The sequence below is a fragment of the Neoarthrinium moseri genome (assembly GCF_022829205.1).
Source record: "Neoarthrinium moseri strain CBS 164.80 chromosome Unknown scaffold28_Wmoseri_CBS_16480, whole genome shotgun sequence".
NCBI lineage: Eukaryota > Fungi > Ascomycota > Sordariomycetes > Amphisphaeriales > Apiosporaceae > Neoarthrinium > Neoarthrinium moseri.
The window spans coordinates 427,570-445,032 of record NW_026055142.1 but is presented as its reverse complement, the minus strand read 5'-3'; the positions used below and the strand labels follow the sequence as shown (position 1 = coordinate 445,032).

The following is a 17,463-nucleotide window of genomic DNA, read 5'->3' as shown; positions in this document are numbered from 1 at the left end:
CACCGGAGGGTCTCTTGGTTAGTTCTAGGTGGCACGAAGTCACTAGATATAGTATCATTGAAACGAGACAATCTCCATCTCTGTCATGAGATTTCCTGATGAAATAAGTGAGAAGCCCGTATCATGATCTTAATTAGACATCATCGCCATGGTATTTGACCTATATAGATAAGGTTGTATCAGGGAGGATCATGATGCATGTGATGATCCCGACCCAACGCCTCTCCAATATGCATCCCGCTCGCTATGTAACATTTCAAAGAAGACATTTGGCTCATTCATGCTCGCGTATTTTCCCCTGGCTCTTTCTTTACTCTATCTTTCTCTCCGCAACTCTCCCCTATCCTCTTATCCATCTTCTCCGGGCATGTGGGGGGCCGCGACGCATCATCTCATGCCGGCCGGGGGCCTTGCGTACTGCCAGGGCACGTCCCTGCGCTTGTAGAAGATGACGAAGGGGGTGAAGCCGTCGAGGCACTGGAACCAGACGTCTTCGAGGGGCATGGTGGGGCTGCCGACGCGGCGCTTGTAGACATGCTGGTCGTTGCAGAAGAACCAGGCGCTGGCGTCGCGCGAGGCGCCGTCCTTGACGTACGAGACGTAGTGGCCCTGGCTCGACGTGTCGCCGCGGTGCGCGATGACGGCGTACAGGTCGTAGACCTTCTCGGCGCTGAAGCCGTTGACCGTGCCACGGTCCGTGATGTCCGACGTGTCGATCGTGTACTCGGTCAGGTCGAGGTTGTCCACGTCGAACTTGATCTTGCGCTTGACCTTGTTGCCCATCGCGTCCCACCGCTTGAACCGGATGGCCAGCAGCGGCGGCAGGCGGACCAGTTTGGTGTAGGCTTCCTTGGATTTGTGGATTTCGCCAACTTCTGTCCCGCACTCGTACCCCGAGTCTCCATCGGCCTGTCTGGTCTCCTTGGAGTTGAATTGCTCATCAAGGAGTTGTTTTAGCGTCATAGGTTCGTCGCTGTACCGCCCAGACACGCCTCCCAGATCGAGGTAATTAGAGTAGCCGAAACTGTCTACCGAGTCTCGGCACGTCCGGCAGACGTTTCTGTCGACATGGAGGACGCCCCAATGCCATGTCATGACTGTGTCACGGAATGACATATACTTGTTCCAGGAGTCAAAGGCAAGGCTGATGAGCGGAAGTGCCTGGGCTCTCTTTTTATCCTTCTTCTTTAATTCTTCACCAGGTTGTGAGTAATTCACAAACTGCGTATTCCTGCTCCGGTTTGTTTCGTTATCCAGCTGCGAGAACACGAAGTCAAAAAGAAACTCTGAAGCATCATGCTGCGTTCCATCGCCAAACTTGCAAAGTCGATTTGATCCTGGGAGGCGATACCCTTCGTGGATAGATTGACAGTATTTCTGCAGACAAGTTAGTAAAAAAGTGGCCAGCATTTCCAGACAAAAGCTCTTACCATGAAAGTTGTGGGCTGCATTGACTCAAACTGCTTTCCAGCCAGCCACTGGATCAAGTTTCCCAGGATCCTAGCCATCAGCTGTGGATTATCATCTGCAGGCTTCCAGCTCGTTGGCCAGTCTTTTGAGGCAAAATGAGGAGCAAAACCCGGCGAAGCCAAGATTGCTTGTATGGCGGAGTTGGCAAAACAGTTGTTGTGAGGATTGATAAGCCCTGTTGGCCGATCCCGGACGACAACGCCGGAGCTTGCTGTCTTGGCAAGTGGCACATCGCTCTCTGGGCTCTTGGTCGAAAGACCGCTATAACTAGTACGCGGTACTGCCGGAGCTGGGCGCGTTGGCGGCGCAGGAGGGAGATCAGACTCAAAGCTGTCCTGGCTGCCAGAGGTCTGAGATGACATGGACTGCTGTATCTCGGAAGCCGAAGGGAATCGCCGCAGGAAATCTTGTGTACTTCTGACGTACTCCTGTGGTGACCTGGCGGCTGCTTCATCTTCCCGCAGCTTTCTCTCAAATTCCTTGATTTCTTCAGGTCGTAATGCTTTCGTCTGCGCTCTAGCTCGCCGCCTGTTGTTATAACCTGGCTTGAACCGGCTGAGGTCAGGTTTGGGCTTGCCATCCTTGATCGCTGCGGATGTTTTGGATTCCTGCAGACTGTACCGGCCAAAGATGTCGGTCCACGCTTCTACGCCGCCCCGCAGCAGTTTCGGTTTGTTCCTGAGCTCCCTTCCATAATTGAAGTGGTCGAGTGCCTGGTATAGAGTAAACAGGACGAAGCCGTCCTCGTCGTTCCGGGGATTCTCGGGTAGTTTGGTTGATTCTTCGTCATAAAAGACCACAAGGTCGAATTTGGCGCGGTTCTCAAATGCTTTCATCTCTTCATCGGGTGCTATTCCCATGCTCTCCTCGATATCGTCAGCTGAGATATCGCCTCTGGCCAAAACAGAAGGCTCGACACAGATGGTGTTCTGGGACATGATGTGCCCATCGTCGAACTCTTCCCGAGTGCGGACATCGATGATCAGCAAGCGGACAACGCTTGCCCCCTTTTGCATGTACCCTTGGAGCTGCTCAGGGGTGATTGTATTGCCTGGTGGGATTTGAATCCGTGGCGAAGCGGGTGCGGCCGCTGTGCCATTCTCGTGGGTACTCTGCGTCGGGACGGAATGCTCGGTTGCCATCGGCCTCGACCCGATGTCAATCGAGTTCCTCGCAGAAGAGCAGGACACGGAGGCAATGGAGTTGGTGCGGCTGAACATGCCCCTGGGTGTGCTGGAAGGGAGATCTGCTATCTCGCTGGTAATGGTGCCCCTTGCCGGGCTGTAGATAGCATCAGGCATCTTGGGCATGGTCGGCACAGCGCTGTTGATATGTGGCTGCGGGCGATTTGTATTGGGCATGTCTCTAGGCCCCGACGGTTTGCCGTGTCCCGACGGTGGTATAGGCGACGCGTCTTGAGCGCTACGCAGTTGGGCAAACCTGCTTGCCAGGTCCTGGCCGACAGGACCGGCTGAAGGCTTGTTGATGGTGTTCCCATGAAGCACCTGTGGCTTTGGTTGCACTGCCGGCTTGGCCCTCGCGTTTCCACTGGCGCTGCCGTTCCTGGGCCGGGTTTCGAAGCCGTTGCCCGCGTGTTTGTCTGCCGTACCGTTCAGGCCGTTGGGTTTGTGCTGATTAGGGAGGGAGCCCGGCACACTGGGCAGGTTCATGAGAAGAGCCTCGGAGGCGCGTCTCGCGGAGCGCACGCCATTGCGCAGGTTGTCCTCCTTGATCTCGGCCTTGATCTTGTCGAACTTGTCGGAGTTGTTGGTGATCTTGACCTTCAGAGCGCTGTACAGCCTGCTCAGGTCGCTGCGATCGTTCTTCAGGGAGGGATAGTCCTTGTGCTTGGGTATCTTGTCGACGGCGATGGTGAAGGCCTTGATGTACTCCTGGAGGGCCAGGTCGGGGCGCCTGAAGTCGCTGAAGGTGATGGCCTGGCGCATGTGGGTATCGCCCAGCTCGAGGACCTTGCGCAGGGGCGTATGGGGGTCGATCTCGACGGCGACGGAGGTGACATCGTCGATGTGGGCGAAGGGCTTGCGGCCGTTCGAGGGCGACGAGTAGCCATTGGTAGGGGCCGCCATAGCATTTGTCGGGTGCCAGGCTACGTGTTGGCTATCATGTCGCAGGAGAGGAGGGGCCGGCGAGTGCTAGTTGTTCCCAGGTGTCTGCGGCGAGAGCGGCTCACCCTCTCTGGCCAAGTTACGTCGCGGGCTGTATGGGAGGGCCAGCATCGGCGTTCGGTGGCATTCTTGGAGGAGAGCTGACGTCCCAGGTGCCGGCGAAAGCGCAAGGGGCGAGACGGGGTAGGTCGGGTGTAAGCACACGGCGCGCGAAGCCGGGTGTGGTACGGTGGTCTACTCAGGTATACCTTTCCCTATGCGGCCCAAGATGTGCGCGCGGCTATGCTGCAAAAGGTGGGATGTGACTATCACGGCTGCGGTGTGGGTGTGGTGTGGTGTGTCGGCGGTTGGACTTGGTATTGGCCGTCTCCAACTGACGTCGTGTCAGGCCAGCCAGCCCGTGTGCGTTTGCGTATGTGTGCATTGCCGCAGCGTCCGCCGCCCAGGGTCCGGAAGCGGGCCGCAGCCTGGACGTCACAGACTCACAGCGCTCCAAAAGCCCAACGACCGAGGGGCAATCCCAGAGGGGCCCCAGTTTTGGCGGTGTCTGTCTGGTGGAGGAGGATTTGCTTGGTTGATTGGGCACTGATGACTCCTGGGGGCAAGCTGGGGGCGCTATTTACAGCGACAAACGTGGCTGCCTACCTTGCTACCTACCTTACTATGTAGATACCTAGGTGCGCCACAGCACAGCGCCTGGCGTACCTGGGTGCTATCCATGGATGCAATGTACACAGTAGTTGAATGCTCGCAAGAGTTACCCATGTCACTACATCGGGCAGATGGCCGTGGTGAAGCTTTCAAGGTTGTCTCGGAGAGACTAGAATATCTCCTTGATGGCGACACCAACATCTGAAAAGAGGTAACCCTACAGTATACCGTTAGCTCTCTCGATGCCAAAGAACTCCGTACCTGTAGTAACTTGAACTTACTACCTAGTACCGCAAGGCAATCTCACTGAAACGTCGGCCAATCAAGTCGACTCGCCCCTGCGAATAGTTACGCACCACGGTGAGGTCCACGGGTTGACGGGGTACCTACTTAAGTAGGCTGCTAGGTAGTCTGCTGGGGCGCATCCACTGATGGTCAGCCTGAAGCTCCAAGCTCCACCCGCCCTAGCTCCAACTTCCAGCCTTGGAAGTACGTAAGGTCCGCTGCCCAGGCCCGTAACTTGGGTACCTGGGTACCTGGACCTCCTGTAACTTGAGTTACGCATGAGCCTCAACGTCAACAGCGCCAGAGTGCTGCCTTGCCTCGAGTTACCCTGCTGCCGCGCAAGCATCACACACAACGAACCGACGACAACCGCAGCTCTGCAGTATTCCATTTGCCTAACTATCTCAAGGGCCTGCTGTTGCATCTGATATATCTCTCGAACCGGACACCCGCGCCCCGAGGCTCCCTACCGAACCGCACTTCCGGCCTGCAACTCACTGAACCAAGCTCGGGTCTCCCCCAAAACACCACGCCAAGATGATGGGAGGCTGGTGGTCCTCCTCGGCCAACGGCGCCTTGGACGAGCAGATAGACAAGGCCACGGGGAGCAGTCTGTAGGTCATGTCCTGGCTCACGATGCCCCGATGCCCCGACCCCCCGGATGCTTGCTAACCACGGCGTCCGCCGCCCCGCCGCAGAGAGGACATTGCCCTCAACCTCGAGATATCTGATGTCATAAGATCCAAGACGGTCCAGCCCAAGGAGGCCATGCGGTCGCTGAAGCGTCGCATAGGCAACAAGAACCCCAACGTCCAGCTGAGCGCCCTCAACCTGACCGACACCTGCGTCAAGAACGGCGGCGCCCACTTCCTGTCCGAGATCGCCTCGCGCGAGTTCATGGACAACCTCGTCTCGCTCCTCCACGCCGTCGGGCCCGCCGCCGTCAACCAGGACGTCCGCGCCAAGATCCTCGAGCTGATTCAGACCTGGGCCGCCGCCACCGCCGACCGGTACGACCTCAAGTACATCGACGAGACGTGCAAGTCCCTCCAGCGGGAGGGCTTCCAGTTCCCCCCGCGCGTCACCGTCGCGAGCAGCATGATCGACAGCAGCGCGCCCCCGGAATGGGTCGACTCTGATGTCTGCATGCGATGCCGAACTGCCTTCACCTTCACCAACCGGAAGCACCACTGCCGCAACTGCGGAAACTGCTTCGACCAGCAATGTTCCACCAAGACCCTGCCCCTGCCTCACTTGGGCATCATGCAACCCGTCCGTGTCGACGATGGCTGCTACACCAAGCTCACGGATAAGTCGAGCAAGGGCGGCTTTGGTTCACAGGACCGGACGCCGACCACCTCGTCCTTCCCCCACAAGAACAGAAGCACCACGGCTGCCGCGTCCATGCAACCCCGCGATGCCCGTGTGGACGACGCTTTCGATGAGGACCTGAAGAAGGCCCTTGCTATGAGCCTGGAAGAAGTCCAGAGCCACTCCATGGGAAGCGGCTATGTACCCAACACGACCGCCACTGCCGCCAAGACGAATGGCCCATCACCGTCGGCGAGCAAGCCGGCCGAGGATGACGACGAAGACTTGAAGGCGGCTATTGCCGCGTCGCTGGCCGACATGGAGGAGCAGAAGAAGAAGCATGCTGCTGCTCTGAAGGAGCAAACAAGCGCCAGCCGGCCCGCCGCGTCTGCAACCCCCTTTGCGCTGCCCAAGAACGACTACGAGCTGTCTCCCGTTGAGGCAGAGAACATCAATCTCTTTGCCACGCTGGTCGACCGTCTCCAATCACAGCCGCCGGGTACCATCCTCAGAGAGCCACAGATCCAGGAGCTTTACGATTCTATCGGCACACTACGACCCAAATTGGCACGGACGTATGGGGAGACCATGAGCAAGCACGGTAAGATGAAGACATTGCATGTGCAAACGGACTCAGTCGCTGACAATTACTAGATACATTGCTTGATTTACATGCAAAGCTGTCGACAGTCGTGCGGTATTATGACCGCATGTTGGAAGATAGGCTGTCCAAGACTTATAGCCAACACACAATTGGAGGCTACAACCTCCCGCCACCCCGTCAGTCATCCGGGCCGTACCCTTCGATACATAGCAGTGCGCCCGGTGCTGCAGGTCCTGCCGAAAGTTTCTATACTGGTGAGCAGCCTGCACATTACGCTCCACCGCAGGCGTACCCGCAACAGCCGGTGCAAACACCCCAGCCGCAGTATGCTGGTTATGACAAGCGAGCTTCTATTTCGGTGCCACAAGGCGGTCAATACCCCCCTCAGCAGGTACAAAGAAGTGAAAGTTGGCAGGCCCAAGCACCCTCGGCGCCTTCGCCGTATCCTGGACCCGGTTATGCGCCCAGCGAGCCACAACCACAACCTGGACACCATCCGCAAGTGCCTTCTCAACCAGAGCCCGGCAGAGCTCCTGAACAGGCAGGCTTGCCCCCCGCTGATCCGAACGCTGCTTTCTACTACGGCAACGCGCAACAAAGTCAAGGCCGCCAGACCCCTAGTGTGGCAGGCGACTCCGTACCATCTCCCTATCCCAACCTTCAGCAGTCGACAAACTACAATATGCAGTCGATTCCTCCAACTCCCGGCTCAGTGCCGTCTCAGCCAGCCCAGGCCCAGCCATCTCAACCACCGCAACAGTACCAGCCGTCAATGCCGCTTCAGCAACAGCCATATTGGCAGCAGCCACAGCATACGGGACCCGCGCCGCAGGCTTATCAAAACCAGAACCCGGGGTATCAAGCGGGATATACCCAGGAATCATTCCCATCGGCACCGCAGCACGCGCCGCAACAGCCCGCAGTGGAGGAGAGTCTTATTGATCTATAAAGATTTTGTTGTAAATTCATGGCGTCAAGAAAGGGCCCACCAGCATTCCAAAACGCGGCCACGTCGGGCACGTACTCATTACTTTGTGTGAATTGGACTATGGCTTGTAATCATATCTTTGGGAGTTGCAGATACCAGAGCCGATGGCTACAGAGAAGAAGATACTGACATAATGAGCATGAATTCGATTGACTGATTCTTCAAGTTTCTTACGAGGGCCATGCATCCCCCACAACCCGGGAAGAAACCACTGCGCTGCCGACGTCAGCTCCCCTTGTGAAATCCTAACATGCATCAGCAGTAATGTTGGCTCGGCACAGATGGGGGAAATAACGGATATATATTCAAACCCGTCTCGCATGAAAACTCGCCGTGCCATCCCGATCAGACACTGGACCATGCGACGCAACAAGACTTCGGGTGCCGCGCGCACCTCTTTTGGCCATCGCGGGGTTCCGGACTGCTACATACTCGACGCCGTCAAACGTCAGCAATTCAGTGCGAGATTCACCCACAAACAAATCGCGTATACAAGTGATTATGCACAACAGCCTGGCCAGAATCAAATATTGACGTTGTCCATTCGTCCACACAGGCCTATCCGCGTAAACACACTTCATTGCAAATGCATTGTTTCAAGTCTTGGGGAGCGGTGATTTGGCTCGCTTAGACCCCTTATACGACTATAGCCCTGACTTATACACAATCTTTGGCAAACCGAGATATACGACTATACAACCCAACCTTAGAAACTAAATAGGACATTAAGGTTGCATAAGTACGGGCGTTTTTGATGAAGGGCATGGCTGACTAGGCGGGCTTTGGAAGCTGGTTGGAAGATAGGAGACTACGGTATACAGGGGGTTTTTTTTTTTTTTCGCTCTCCACATATTTGATCTTCATCCATCATCGTCTCTGCGTGTACGGTCCTCATCATATGAGTCTTGTCTATCATATTGCTACGTGCACATCTTCCAGATATGAACCTCCATGTGGGTAATTATAAGGAGCCTCTATTCTTCAAGATGGGGCTTTCTAGAAATGCGGATTTGCTATATAGCTACCCTTGATCTGTTGTGTCTCGTGTATCCGCCATCCTTTTACCTCAGCTAGCAATAACTGGTCTATCGTCAGACGCATACCCCCGTTGATTGTACTGTATATTGGACACAAAGAGGTCGTCCAGCCGGTACATCCCCTGCATGGAGGCGGACTTGGAGTGATGGGCTTGCTTTCGTATCTCAGGCACACGTTGGCTTTTGCTGACGTCGGCCAGGGCGATCCCGTCTCCCGTCTCGAGCATGTTGGCCAAGCTCTCGTGGTAGCTGTAGCCGGCGCGGGCCTGCTTGGCCTGGCGCTTCGGCTTGGCCGCTGGCTCCCTTCTGCTCTCGCCGCTGTCGCGCAGGTTCATCTCCACCAGCTCGCCAGCCAGGCCCGCGTAGACGGTGGGGGACGAATCGGACACCTTCGCCAGGGAGTAGACCGGCGAGGCGAGCTGGCTAACCAGGGGCAGGTAGATGCTGCAGTTCGGGCGGTAGAAGTCGGTCCTCGACAAGGCGTGGCGTTGGCAGAGCCGTCCGGACATGTGGTCGCACCTCCCTGCTACTCCTGAATAATAGGGAGGCGACACGACGGTAGGCGGCTTCGGCGTTGGAAGCAGCGGCGCTGCGCCGCACGGCAACGCGTCCGTGTAGCAGTATCCCTTGGTCCATCGAAAGTCAAAGATTTTGAGAATGGCCGATCTTGCGCTGCCTGCGATGAACCGCTCCGTACCGTATGCTGCAAGAGGCCCGACGGGCGTCATTACCTCAAAGTGATCTTGATATATCGTGTCGATGGCAGAGGACGTTCGGAGATCCTGGAGTCGCACCGTACCATCGTCGTATGAACTGAGGACCACACTACCGCGCCCTCCGGCCATAGAACCGGCGCTGACGGGGAGAATGTCGCGTACTGTTTCGAGTTCCTGGCCATTGTTTAGATACGACTCTATGCATCTGTCAGAGGGCTGCATCTTGGCCGCGGACACAAGCTCGAGACCAGAGGGGGTTGGTGTGAGGTAGCGCAAGGGCTCCAGACTACTGGCCACACCCAGGGCAAGGTCCCCATTTCCCATGAATTTGACCGAGCGTAAGAACTTGAAAGGCTTTGATCCAGACATCGCTCTCAACGATATAGCCTCGCTTGGGTCGATATCTTGCCCTTGAACTCCATTTGAAGTTTGGTCGCCATCCTGTTGTTGCCCAAGGCGATACAGAAGAGTGCTATCCTTGGTATTCACAGCCAGAGTATTTTGAGAGCTATCAAAATCGCAAGACTGTATCTCCCTTTGTTCGAGGCCAGGCTCCGCAGTCACTTGGGGCCGCAAAGTTGCAGTTGCCTGCCCGATGCTATCAGGGTCCAAGGAATGCAACCGTAGATCGCCACTTGCTCGACCAACCACCAGCCCTGCGCCGGCTCTGGCTGATGAATCCAGTATGTAAATCGAGGTGACATCGTCTTTGCCGCTAGTAAAGCCCAAAGACGACCCTTCGATGCTTGTCCATTGCTCTGCCCGAGATGCTGAACGCCCTATCTGTCGAGATCGGACTGTGACGTCCTCTCCGGCACCCCAGGCGACGATCTCCGTACGGCGTCTGCCCTCGGTCTTGACCTTTGCATCAACGACAATGTGACATGGGACAGTCTGAGCTCTGAATCGGTTACTGTGACCCCGGGCATTTTGCGACTGCTGCTGTTGTTGCTTCACCGGTGGAACCAGCGTGGCCAGAGTAAATGCACGTCTGTCCCAAGCGCGCGACTGCCAGGTCAAATCCCGGCCCCAGGCTCTCCAGTCCTTGTCCGCGATGGACGCGGGGAGTTGCAGGCTGGGGAAGTGGCTCCGGACGAATACGCGCCAGCCGTTCGACTTGACGACTTTATGCAGCGTCTTGCATGTTGCACCAAGGCTCGCAACAGTGCGGGCAGTGTCCAGGTGCGAGAAAATGATGAGTAGAATGTCCAGAGGCAGCAGCGGCAGAGACTCGAGCTTTGGTCGTTCTTCCAAGCTTAGTGCACCAATATTGACCATGACTTGAGATGATCGGTGTCAAGTGCGGCCACGGTGGCGGATGAGCGGTACGTCGGTGTGTGAAATTTTACTTTTGCGTTCTAGAGTTGGCAGTCCATCTGCATTGAGACTCGGGATATTGTTGTTTTATAGTCGACACTCGGGACAATGCAATCTAAGATATCCGCATCGATATTGCTCCGCAAAATGCATAGCGCTGCAGGGACTTTCACGCAATTGCCTGAAGGCAGTAAGGCTAAAAAGTTGGGAGTCATCGCTCGCCCAAGTTAGTGGGTCGCTGGCTGACATCATCATTGGACCGATTCGCCTCTGACTCGAGGGACCTTGGAATTGTCTACATGGAATCGTTCAAACACGAGATTAAATAGGAAGCGGACAAAATATGGCAGTGTACAGCAGATGGCACCGGAAACTAGCCATTGGGAAATAGTGTAGACTCGTAAGTACCTCTTGGGCTAGAAAACTGGCGCATTGTATTGGGAATAAGAGGGGCGGAAGCTTCGATTATTGCATGCTGGTATCGAGATTTGGATTGCATACCTTAGCAAGACGTCACCTCAACCTCAACACTAGAGTGTCTTCCTCCCAGCGCATACTATTCACCTAAGGTCTTTAGCAGAGGAGCCTCAATTTTGGACCAATGCAGGGACAACTTGAAAATTTATAAGCAGTTCTACTTCGAGGGTTCTACGTGACTCATGAGACCAACTCGCAAGGGGCTGAGTTGCTAGGACCTAGACAATGAGTCAACTCGATGCGCCCACTCTAGCCGCCACAGGCTTCCTGATCCTATTCGTCGGGGCTGTATACAGATACATATTGCATCCCGCCGCTCTCTCGTCGCTGTCCAAGATCCCCAGCGCTCATTGGTCATGCTCAGTCTCCCCAATCTGGATTCTGTGGGTTAGGTTCCAGAATCGGGAGAATAGGACACTGCACGAGGCACACCGCAGGCATGGCCCCGTCGTGCGCGTCGCACCCAACGAGGTGTCGGTGAACAACATGGATGCAGTGAAAACTGTGTATGTACAGGGTGCTTTCGATAAGCATGAATGGTACTCCGTTTTTCATAACTACGGGTGAGTCCGTCCTCTGTCCGCATTATACCTCAACGGGATGCCCGCTTACTCCCATCGAAAAGCGTCCCAAACACCTTCTCCTCCCTGGAGGCCAAGCCCCACTCGCTGAGGAAGCGCATGGTGTCCAATGTGTACTCGAAGTCCTTTATTCACTCTTCGGCATCGTTGGCCACCCAGAGCGATGTTATCCTCAACTCAAGGCTCCTGCCGGCTCTCGAGACTTCAATTTCTAAGCACCAGGACCCCCATGGGCTAGATGTTCACTCGTTATTTGCCGCTACTGCCATGGACTTCATATCAGCATACTGTTTCGGTATCAAGAATAGCTCCAACTTCATCCAGCGGAAAAACTTCCGCGATCACTGGTTGGAGCTGTACAAAGTACGCAAGGGGTACGGTTTCTTCGCGCAAGAGCTTCCACTGTTGTCACGGGCCCTGGGGTTCTTTTGGATCAGCCTGACGCCGACTTGGGTCCTCGCTGCCAACCAAGAGCTGGAAGCGTGGTGCAAGAAGCTGTGCGATTCCGCTCTGGCGTTTCTCAAGAAGACAGGGAGCGAGACCCAAGCTTCCGCGGATGACCCCGTTGTCATTCGTGCCCTGTTGACGGGCTTGGAGAAGGAGAAGGCGTCGAGCGGGGAGGACTCCCCAATTCACTCGACAGCGATCCTCAAGCCGGAGGCCTCGGTCGCCTCCGAGATCATCGACCACCTGCTCGCGGGCCAAGAGACCACTGGAGTCGCCCTGACCTTCTTGACATGGCACCTATCGCGTTCTCAAGACTTGCAGAGGGACCTGCGAGCCGAGCTTCTCACTCTCAAGCCAGACGTGCGTCTGGAAAATGGCACGGCACACATACCCGATCCAAAGCAACTCGACAGCTTGCCCATACTGCACGCACTGGTGGTGGAGACGGTAAGGAGATATGCCCCTGCAGGCGGGCCAGAGCCCAGAGTCGTGCCCGCGCCGTCGTGCCGCATCGGGCCGTACGAGGTCCCGGGCGGAGCACGCATCTCAGCCTCGGTGTATAACTTGCACCGAGACGAGAAGTACTTCCCCGACCCCGAGACGTGGGACCACTCCAGGTGGCTGCGTGCAGCAGATGGTGATGAGGCACAGAAGAACCTCGCCAGGCAGTTTTGGGGCTTCTCGAGTGGCGGGCGGATGTGCCTTGGCTCCAACTTTGCTATGCATGGTAAGTTAATCAAGCGGGCCTCGTCGTGATGAATGTTGCTAATTACAGTCTGGATAGAAATGAAACTCGTGGTTGCTGCCATATACTCTAATTACACGAGCCATATCGTCAATGACGATGGTATTGAACCAACGGATGGGTATACAGCGCACCCCACGAGTGGGCAGCTTTGGTTACGGTTCGAAAAAGCCAGTTAGGTCAAAGAGCTTTAGCATTTTGGCAAAACGAAGCTCTAGGGCGAACCCCGTCTTGGCTATAGCATCACGATCGGCTGGAATACATAGACGGTTCAGAATAAAGTCAATATGTATATCGCTAGCAGACTACCTCAAGTGACCTTGCTCAACGCCTCAACATCTCGTCACTCTCCAGATTCCTCATCACCACCAAACGAATCTTTAGCTTAGATCAAACCCAGCACCGGACTGGACCGCGTAGAGGAGCTTGCTCTTCAATATTTTCGCTGAGCTGTATCTGGGCAGCTTCAGGAGATTGACACACGTGCTTGTGCTGGGCAGGCGCGTCTCATCCGTTCCTCCGTCTCTGATGGAGAACCGAGGGCTCAGCTGCGAGAAGCCAAGTAATGGCGCCCGCGGCGTCGAAGTAACGTACTTCAGGACTTCTCTGCGCTGCTCGTCCTTGAGCTCGCGCATAACCTGCCAGAACATCTGGACGGTGGGATGTTCGAGGCCGTCGTCTCCAACAACGTATAAGCCAGAGTAGATGGTGTTGTTACGCAAGTCCTCGACGTCGATCTCGGAGCTGTCACCCCCCACGAGACGCTGCAGCTCTGACTGGTTGAACATGGAGAGCCACGAAGGGTCGATGATGCTCCCGAGACCGAGCAGGAATGCCTTGGTCTGCTTGTAAGGCTGCGCTACCAAACGATGGTGTGCAACGCGAGAGATATATAGAGGCCGATCCTTGTTTGTGACAGGGATGTCCTCGCCGCCTGGACGCAAAGGACGAATCTTGGTCAGTACTTCTCCAGTCAGCGGATTCGGGACGCGGTCGTTGATTGTGAAATCGAGGGCAAGGTCTGTAACATCGCCAGGGTAGTTCTTAAGCGTGATCAATCCTCGGTACAAGTCGGGGTCGAGGTCTTTCAAATCGTTCAGACTTCCACGGAAGTCCGATGGGCTTGAGGACGACCATTTGAGTAGGAAAAAGCTCGCAAATGCGATATCTATGAGAATGCCCTCATACATGCATTTGCCCACAACACGACCGAGAAACTCATAATGTTTAGAAAGCTCTTGTAAGCGAGCGTTCCATTCTGGTGAGTGCTCAGGGGTTCCGATGTACCGCATCAATTCCAGGCGCTCATCATACGCAGTTGGATTAGGGTATAGCAGATTTTGGCTGTTGGTGACGAACATTCCATGCGCTTCCGGGTTGAAAGCCTCGCTGGTTACGCTGGTTAGAAATTCCTTTGTCACACCACCGCCGTCTATGCCAGCCTCAGGTTGGTCAAATTGGTCAACAAAAGTGATCTGGATGGGTTCTTTCAGCCCCTCTCCCAGAGAGTAGAACTGCTCGAAAGCATCGTTGAAAACCTGGCCTCGTTTTATGGTAGCGGAGTGGCGGCCAAGAACGTCTCTTCTATTGGCCAGCCCTGCTGCACTCATCATAGAGAATCTCCACTGATCAGGGTCTATATTGCCTTTCCTTCTTCTGGTCTTGTCGAGGTTCACAAATTGCCGAAAGATTTGAACTCGGACTTCAAATGGAATTGTAAAAGGCATATTCCTGAGGACCTCGAGTTTCGGGCCGACTTGAGCAAGCAACTTCTCCCTCTGTACTCTTTTGTGTTGTCGTTGTCGCTCGATCTGAGCTGCTCGAGATATACGAGAACCGGAAGCGGTGCTAAAATTATCAAGGCGGTCCATGTCAACATCACTCAGCTCGTCTTCATCAGCCTCAGCCTTCTTCTGTTCCTCGAGGATAACGGCCGAGAGGAAACCGTCCATGTCGAATCTTGAGGTCATGAGCCAAAAATCCTTTTGTAGGAATGGCCTACGTGAGTCACGTTCGTACAGAGCCCGCATAGTTGCCGTTGCAGCCGTTCTTAGAGTGAGTACATCAATGCCGTTTATGCCCGCAAAGGCAGTACTGGTTGACTTCTTTGCACTCTCTCTCGAGCTTGAGCCGGTAGATCCGAACATGGTGGAGAAGCTTGGCTCCGATGATGTTCTTGTAGAAGGCATTATGTCAGAGAGATTATAGTAGAGTGGAAAGGCAAGGTTTTTAAGAAAAGAAACAAGATCTTTCAGCTCGGTGAGTTTGAGTCCGCTTGCTCTAATTCGTGAGACTGCTTGGCTTTGTGTAGAAACAACTTCGTTGCCTGCAGGAAGGAAGTCTTCGTCATCCGTAACTCGTAGCAGAAAACCGTATAGCTCCAAGAATAGGAGTAGTGTCCGCCATTCCGAGTCTCGTGTGGCGTTGGGCTGGAGTAGAGACACGACGCTTTTCGACTTCTGCCCTGTGCTGTTCTGTGCTATCAACGGGAATATGCTTGTCCTCGATACAGCATTCCAGAAAAACTTCACTGACGGTAGTGACGTGGATGTGCCTGAGTCCGTAGTGGGGATATCACCTTGATACAGCCTCAACTTGATGTCATCGCCATGGCTTGGAAAGCATCGCAGCAGTATGAGTGTATACCCAGCCAACAGGCTCGCTTCTTCAGAAATACGCGCTGTGGAAGCTGCTGTAGATGTGAATCGGCTCAAAAGATCTGCAATCCCATCCTCGTTGACCAAGAAAAGTAGCTGCTCCATAACATAGGGCGGCATAGGTCCCGCAGCCGCCAAGTCGGCTTCGTCGGCCTCATCTTCGGATGTCTCAGCGCTGTCCTCGCCTCCTTGGGCAGCAGTACGCATCCGGATATCTGGCGCCAGCTCAGTCAGCTGCCGGTATAACGCTTCAAGATATACAACTCCCTGGGAAGTCGGAGAGGCCCGGTTGAGGGCGATGAAGTGGGCGAGTAACCACAAGAGTTCATCTCGGGTTCGTTGGTGAATGCGGTCCTGGTGAGCGAAAACGTCGATGGTGCTGATTGACAGTGTTTGTAGGTCGAGGAATGACGCAACTTGGGACGGGTTGACTTGTAGGAAGTGGAGATTTGTCGATGTCAGGAACGAAAAGGCGAATGCTGAATATGCTTTCCCATCACCTTGAGCGAGGGGAGCGGAGATCGCCTCCGCTAGCAGTTGCTGCTCTGTGGATGGTAGCTCACTTGCCTTGCCCCCATGCCCTTCACAGTAGGTTTTGACCAAGCGGTAGTACCTGTCCGAGACTGCCACGATTGCAGCGGGCTCTCGCTTGATTATTCCAACCAAGTAGCCGAGGAGATCTCGCGAACTATTGGCGGGGCAACGCTCCAAAGCAGCCACCAGTATCGACGCAAGCTTCCCCCAATGTCGAGCCTCCAGGTCCCACGGACCCGTACTATCCAGATCTTTGATGAACTGAGCCAGCCTGCACTGGTCGCCTGGGTCTTTTGCATCAAACAAAGCTAGTATCAGCGGTAATGCTCCAAGGACCCGCTTGCTGGCATCTCCCTCGGTACTGTATAGTTCATCCCAGTCTTTCCGGTGTCTCGACCTTGTGCTGTGCCTACTTGTGTGACCTCTCCAGACACGCTGCAGGTTCTTGGCAGCCGCTAATTCATCACGCTCTTTCTGTCTCTTCTCTCGTTCGGCTTGGGCGTTGGCAACCGTTTGTGAGGCGCCGGACGGGGCCGGCGTCCAGCCCGAGTTCGCCCATGGGTTTGTACTTTTTTGACCGCTCAGGTTCACGTTTCGAGGACGTCTCGAGTTTCCTGAAAAGGTGTGAAACATCCTGAAAGCGGCAACGAGGGACGGTTGGCTAGAAAAGCCTCCCAAGACCTCGGCAACGTGAATGAATGTTCGTATACGGGAAGGTGGAAGGTCGATGGCCGATGGTCGGTGTTGGGCCTCGAACTGCTGATCCGGAAGTGGTGTGCAGGAGCCGAGCTAGCGCAGCCAGGCGTCAGAGTCTGAGGATGTCCAAATCTCTAGTTGTCAGATTGAGGGTTCCAATCGAGAAACGTTATCTAGCGAAAATAAGTCCTGGTGAATGTAGTCCAGGTGAGCGGGCAGCTGGGAATCACGTACGAGTGTCCGTCCGTGAACAGCATACAGAATACCACCGGCGAACCTCGGAACAGCAAACGCTGGACCAGGGTAGGAGACCAAAAGAGAAATCAAGGCAAACCAACAACAGGCAACGCCGATACCTTTCCAAAGAGGCTGACGATTAGACCCGGCTGCATGGCAGTTGCGCAAGGCGTGAAATGCGCATTTGAGCTCTGGCGTTGACGTCGCAATGCTCTGTCAGCTGCTTCGGAGCAATTCCAGACGGTTACGCCACCACAGCATGCCCGCCCCACGACGAGCCACCGCCGCCTGCAGATGGCCCAATAGGTACCCAAGCGCCCCAGGCAGCCCACTAACTTACGTACTGTTTGCACACCCGGCAGCCCGGAATAAGGCTACGGACGCAGGTATTTTGCTCTGCCTTAGCTGGAGCTCTACAATCGCCAAGGTTCATCGATGACAAAAGTGCAAGGACCATTGGATGGTGCTTCTTTCATACCGCCATACTCGGTTCCGTGTATTCAACAAATTTCTCCTTTGGCTTGACGTGAAGTTTCAGGTAGCTCCTCCACCTCTCAACCTGGCCTGGCAGTGCTTGCATCCGT

At 55.1% G+C, this 17,463-nt stretch overlaps 5 protein-coding genes across 5 annotated transcripts; 2 read left to right on the top strand and 3 right to left on the bottom strand.

Annotated features, from left to right (window-relative positions):
* Positions 1–387: 387 nt before the first annotated feature.
* On the bottom strand, positions 388–3,557 carry JN550_007433 (uncharacterized protein; the record flags this gene model as incomplete). The annotated part of the gene is made up of 2 exons (XM_049319283.1): positions 388–1,377; positions 1,431–3,557. 2 exons carry the CDS (start codon positions 3,555–3,557, stop codon positions 388–390), a joined length of 3,117 nt encoding a protein of 1,038 aa, XP_049170715.1.
* Positions 3,558–5,069: 1,512 nt separating this feature from the next.
* JN550_007432 (uncharacterized protein) lies at positions 5,070–7,396 on the top strand (the record flags this gene model as incomplete). The annotated part of the gene is made up of 3 exons (XM_049319282.1): positions 5,070–5,146; positions 5,231–6,444; positions 6,498–7,396. The coding sequence occupies 3 exons, from the start codon at positions 5,070–5,072 to the stop codon at positions 7,394–7,396; spliced, it is 2,190 nt and encodes a 729-aa protein (XP_049170714.1).
* A 1,105-nt stretch (positions 7,397–8,501) lies between these two features.
* On the bottom strand, positions 8,502–10,466 carry JN550_007431 (uncharacterized protein; the record flags this gene model as incomplete). Its single annotated transcript, XM_049319280.1, has 1 exon — positions 8,502–10,466. One exon carries the CDS (start codon positions 10,464–10,466, stop codon positions 8,502–8,504), a length of 1,965 nt encoding a protein of 654 aa, XP_049170713.1.
* Positions 10,467–11,207: 741 nt separating this feature from the next.
* Positions 11,208–12,934, top strand: JN550_007430 (uncharacterized protein; the record flags this gene model as incomplete). Its single annotated transcript, XM_049319279.1, has 3 exons — positions 11,208–11,545; positions 11,608–12,737; positions 12,795–12,934. The coding sequence occupies 3 exons, from the start codon at positions 11,208–11,210 to the stop codon at positions 12,932–12,934; spliced, it is 1,608 nt and encodes a 535-aa protein (XP_049170712.1).
* A 201-nt stretch (positions 12,935–13,135) lies between these two features.
* JN550_007429 (uncharacterized protein) lies at positions 13,136–16,579 on the bottom strand (the record flags this gene model as incomplete). Its single annotated transcript, XM_049319278.1, has 1 exon — positions 13,136–16,579. One exon carries the CDS (start codon positions 16,577–16,579, stop codon positions 13,136–13,138), a length of 3,444 nt encoding a protein of 1,147 aa, XP_049170711.1.
* Positions 16,580–17,463: the final 884 nt, after the last annotated feature.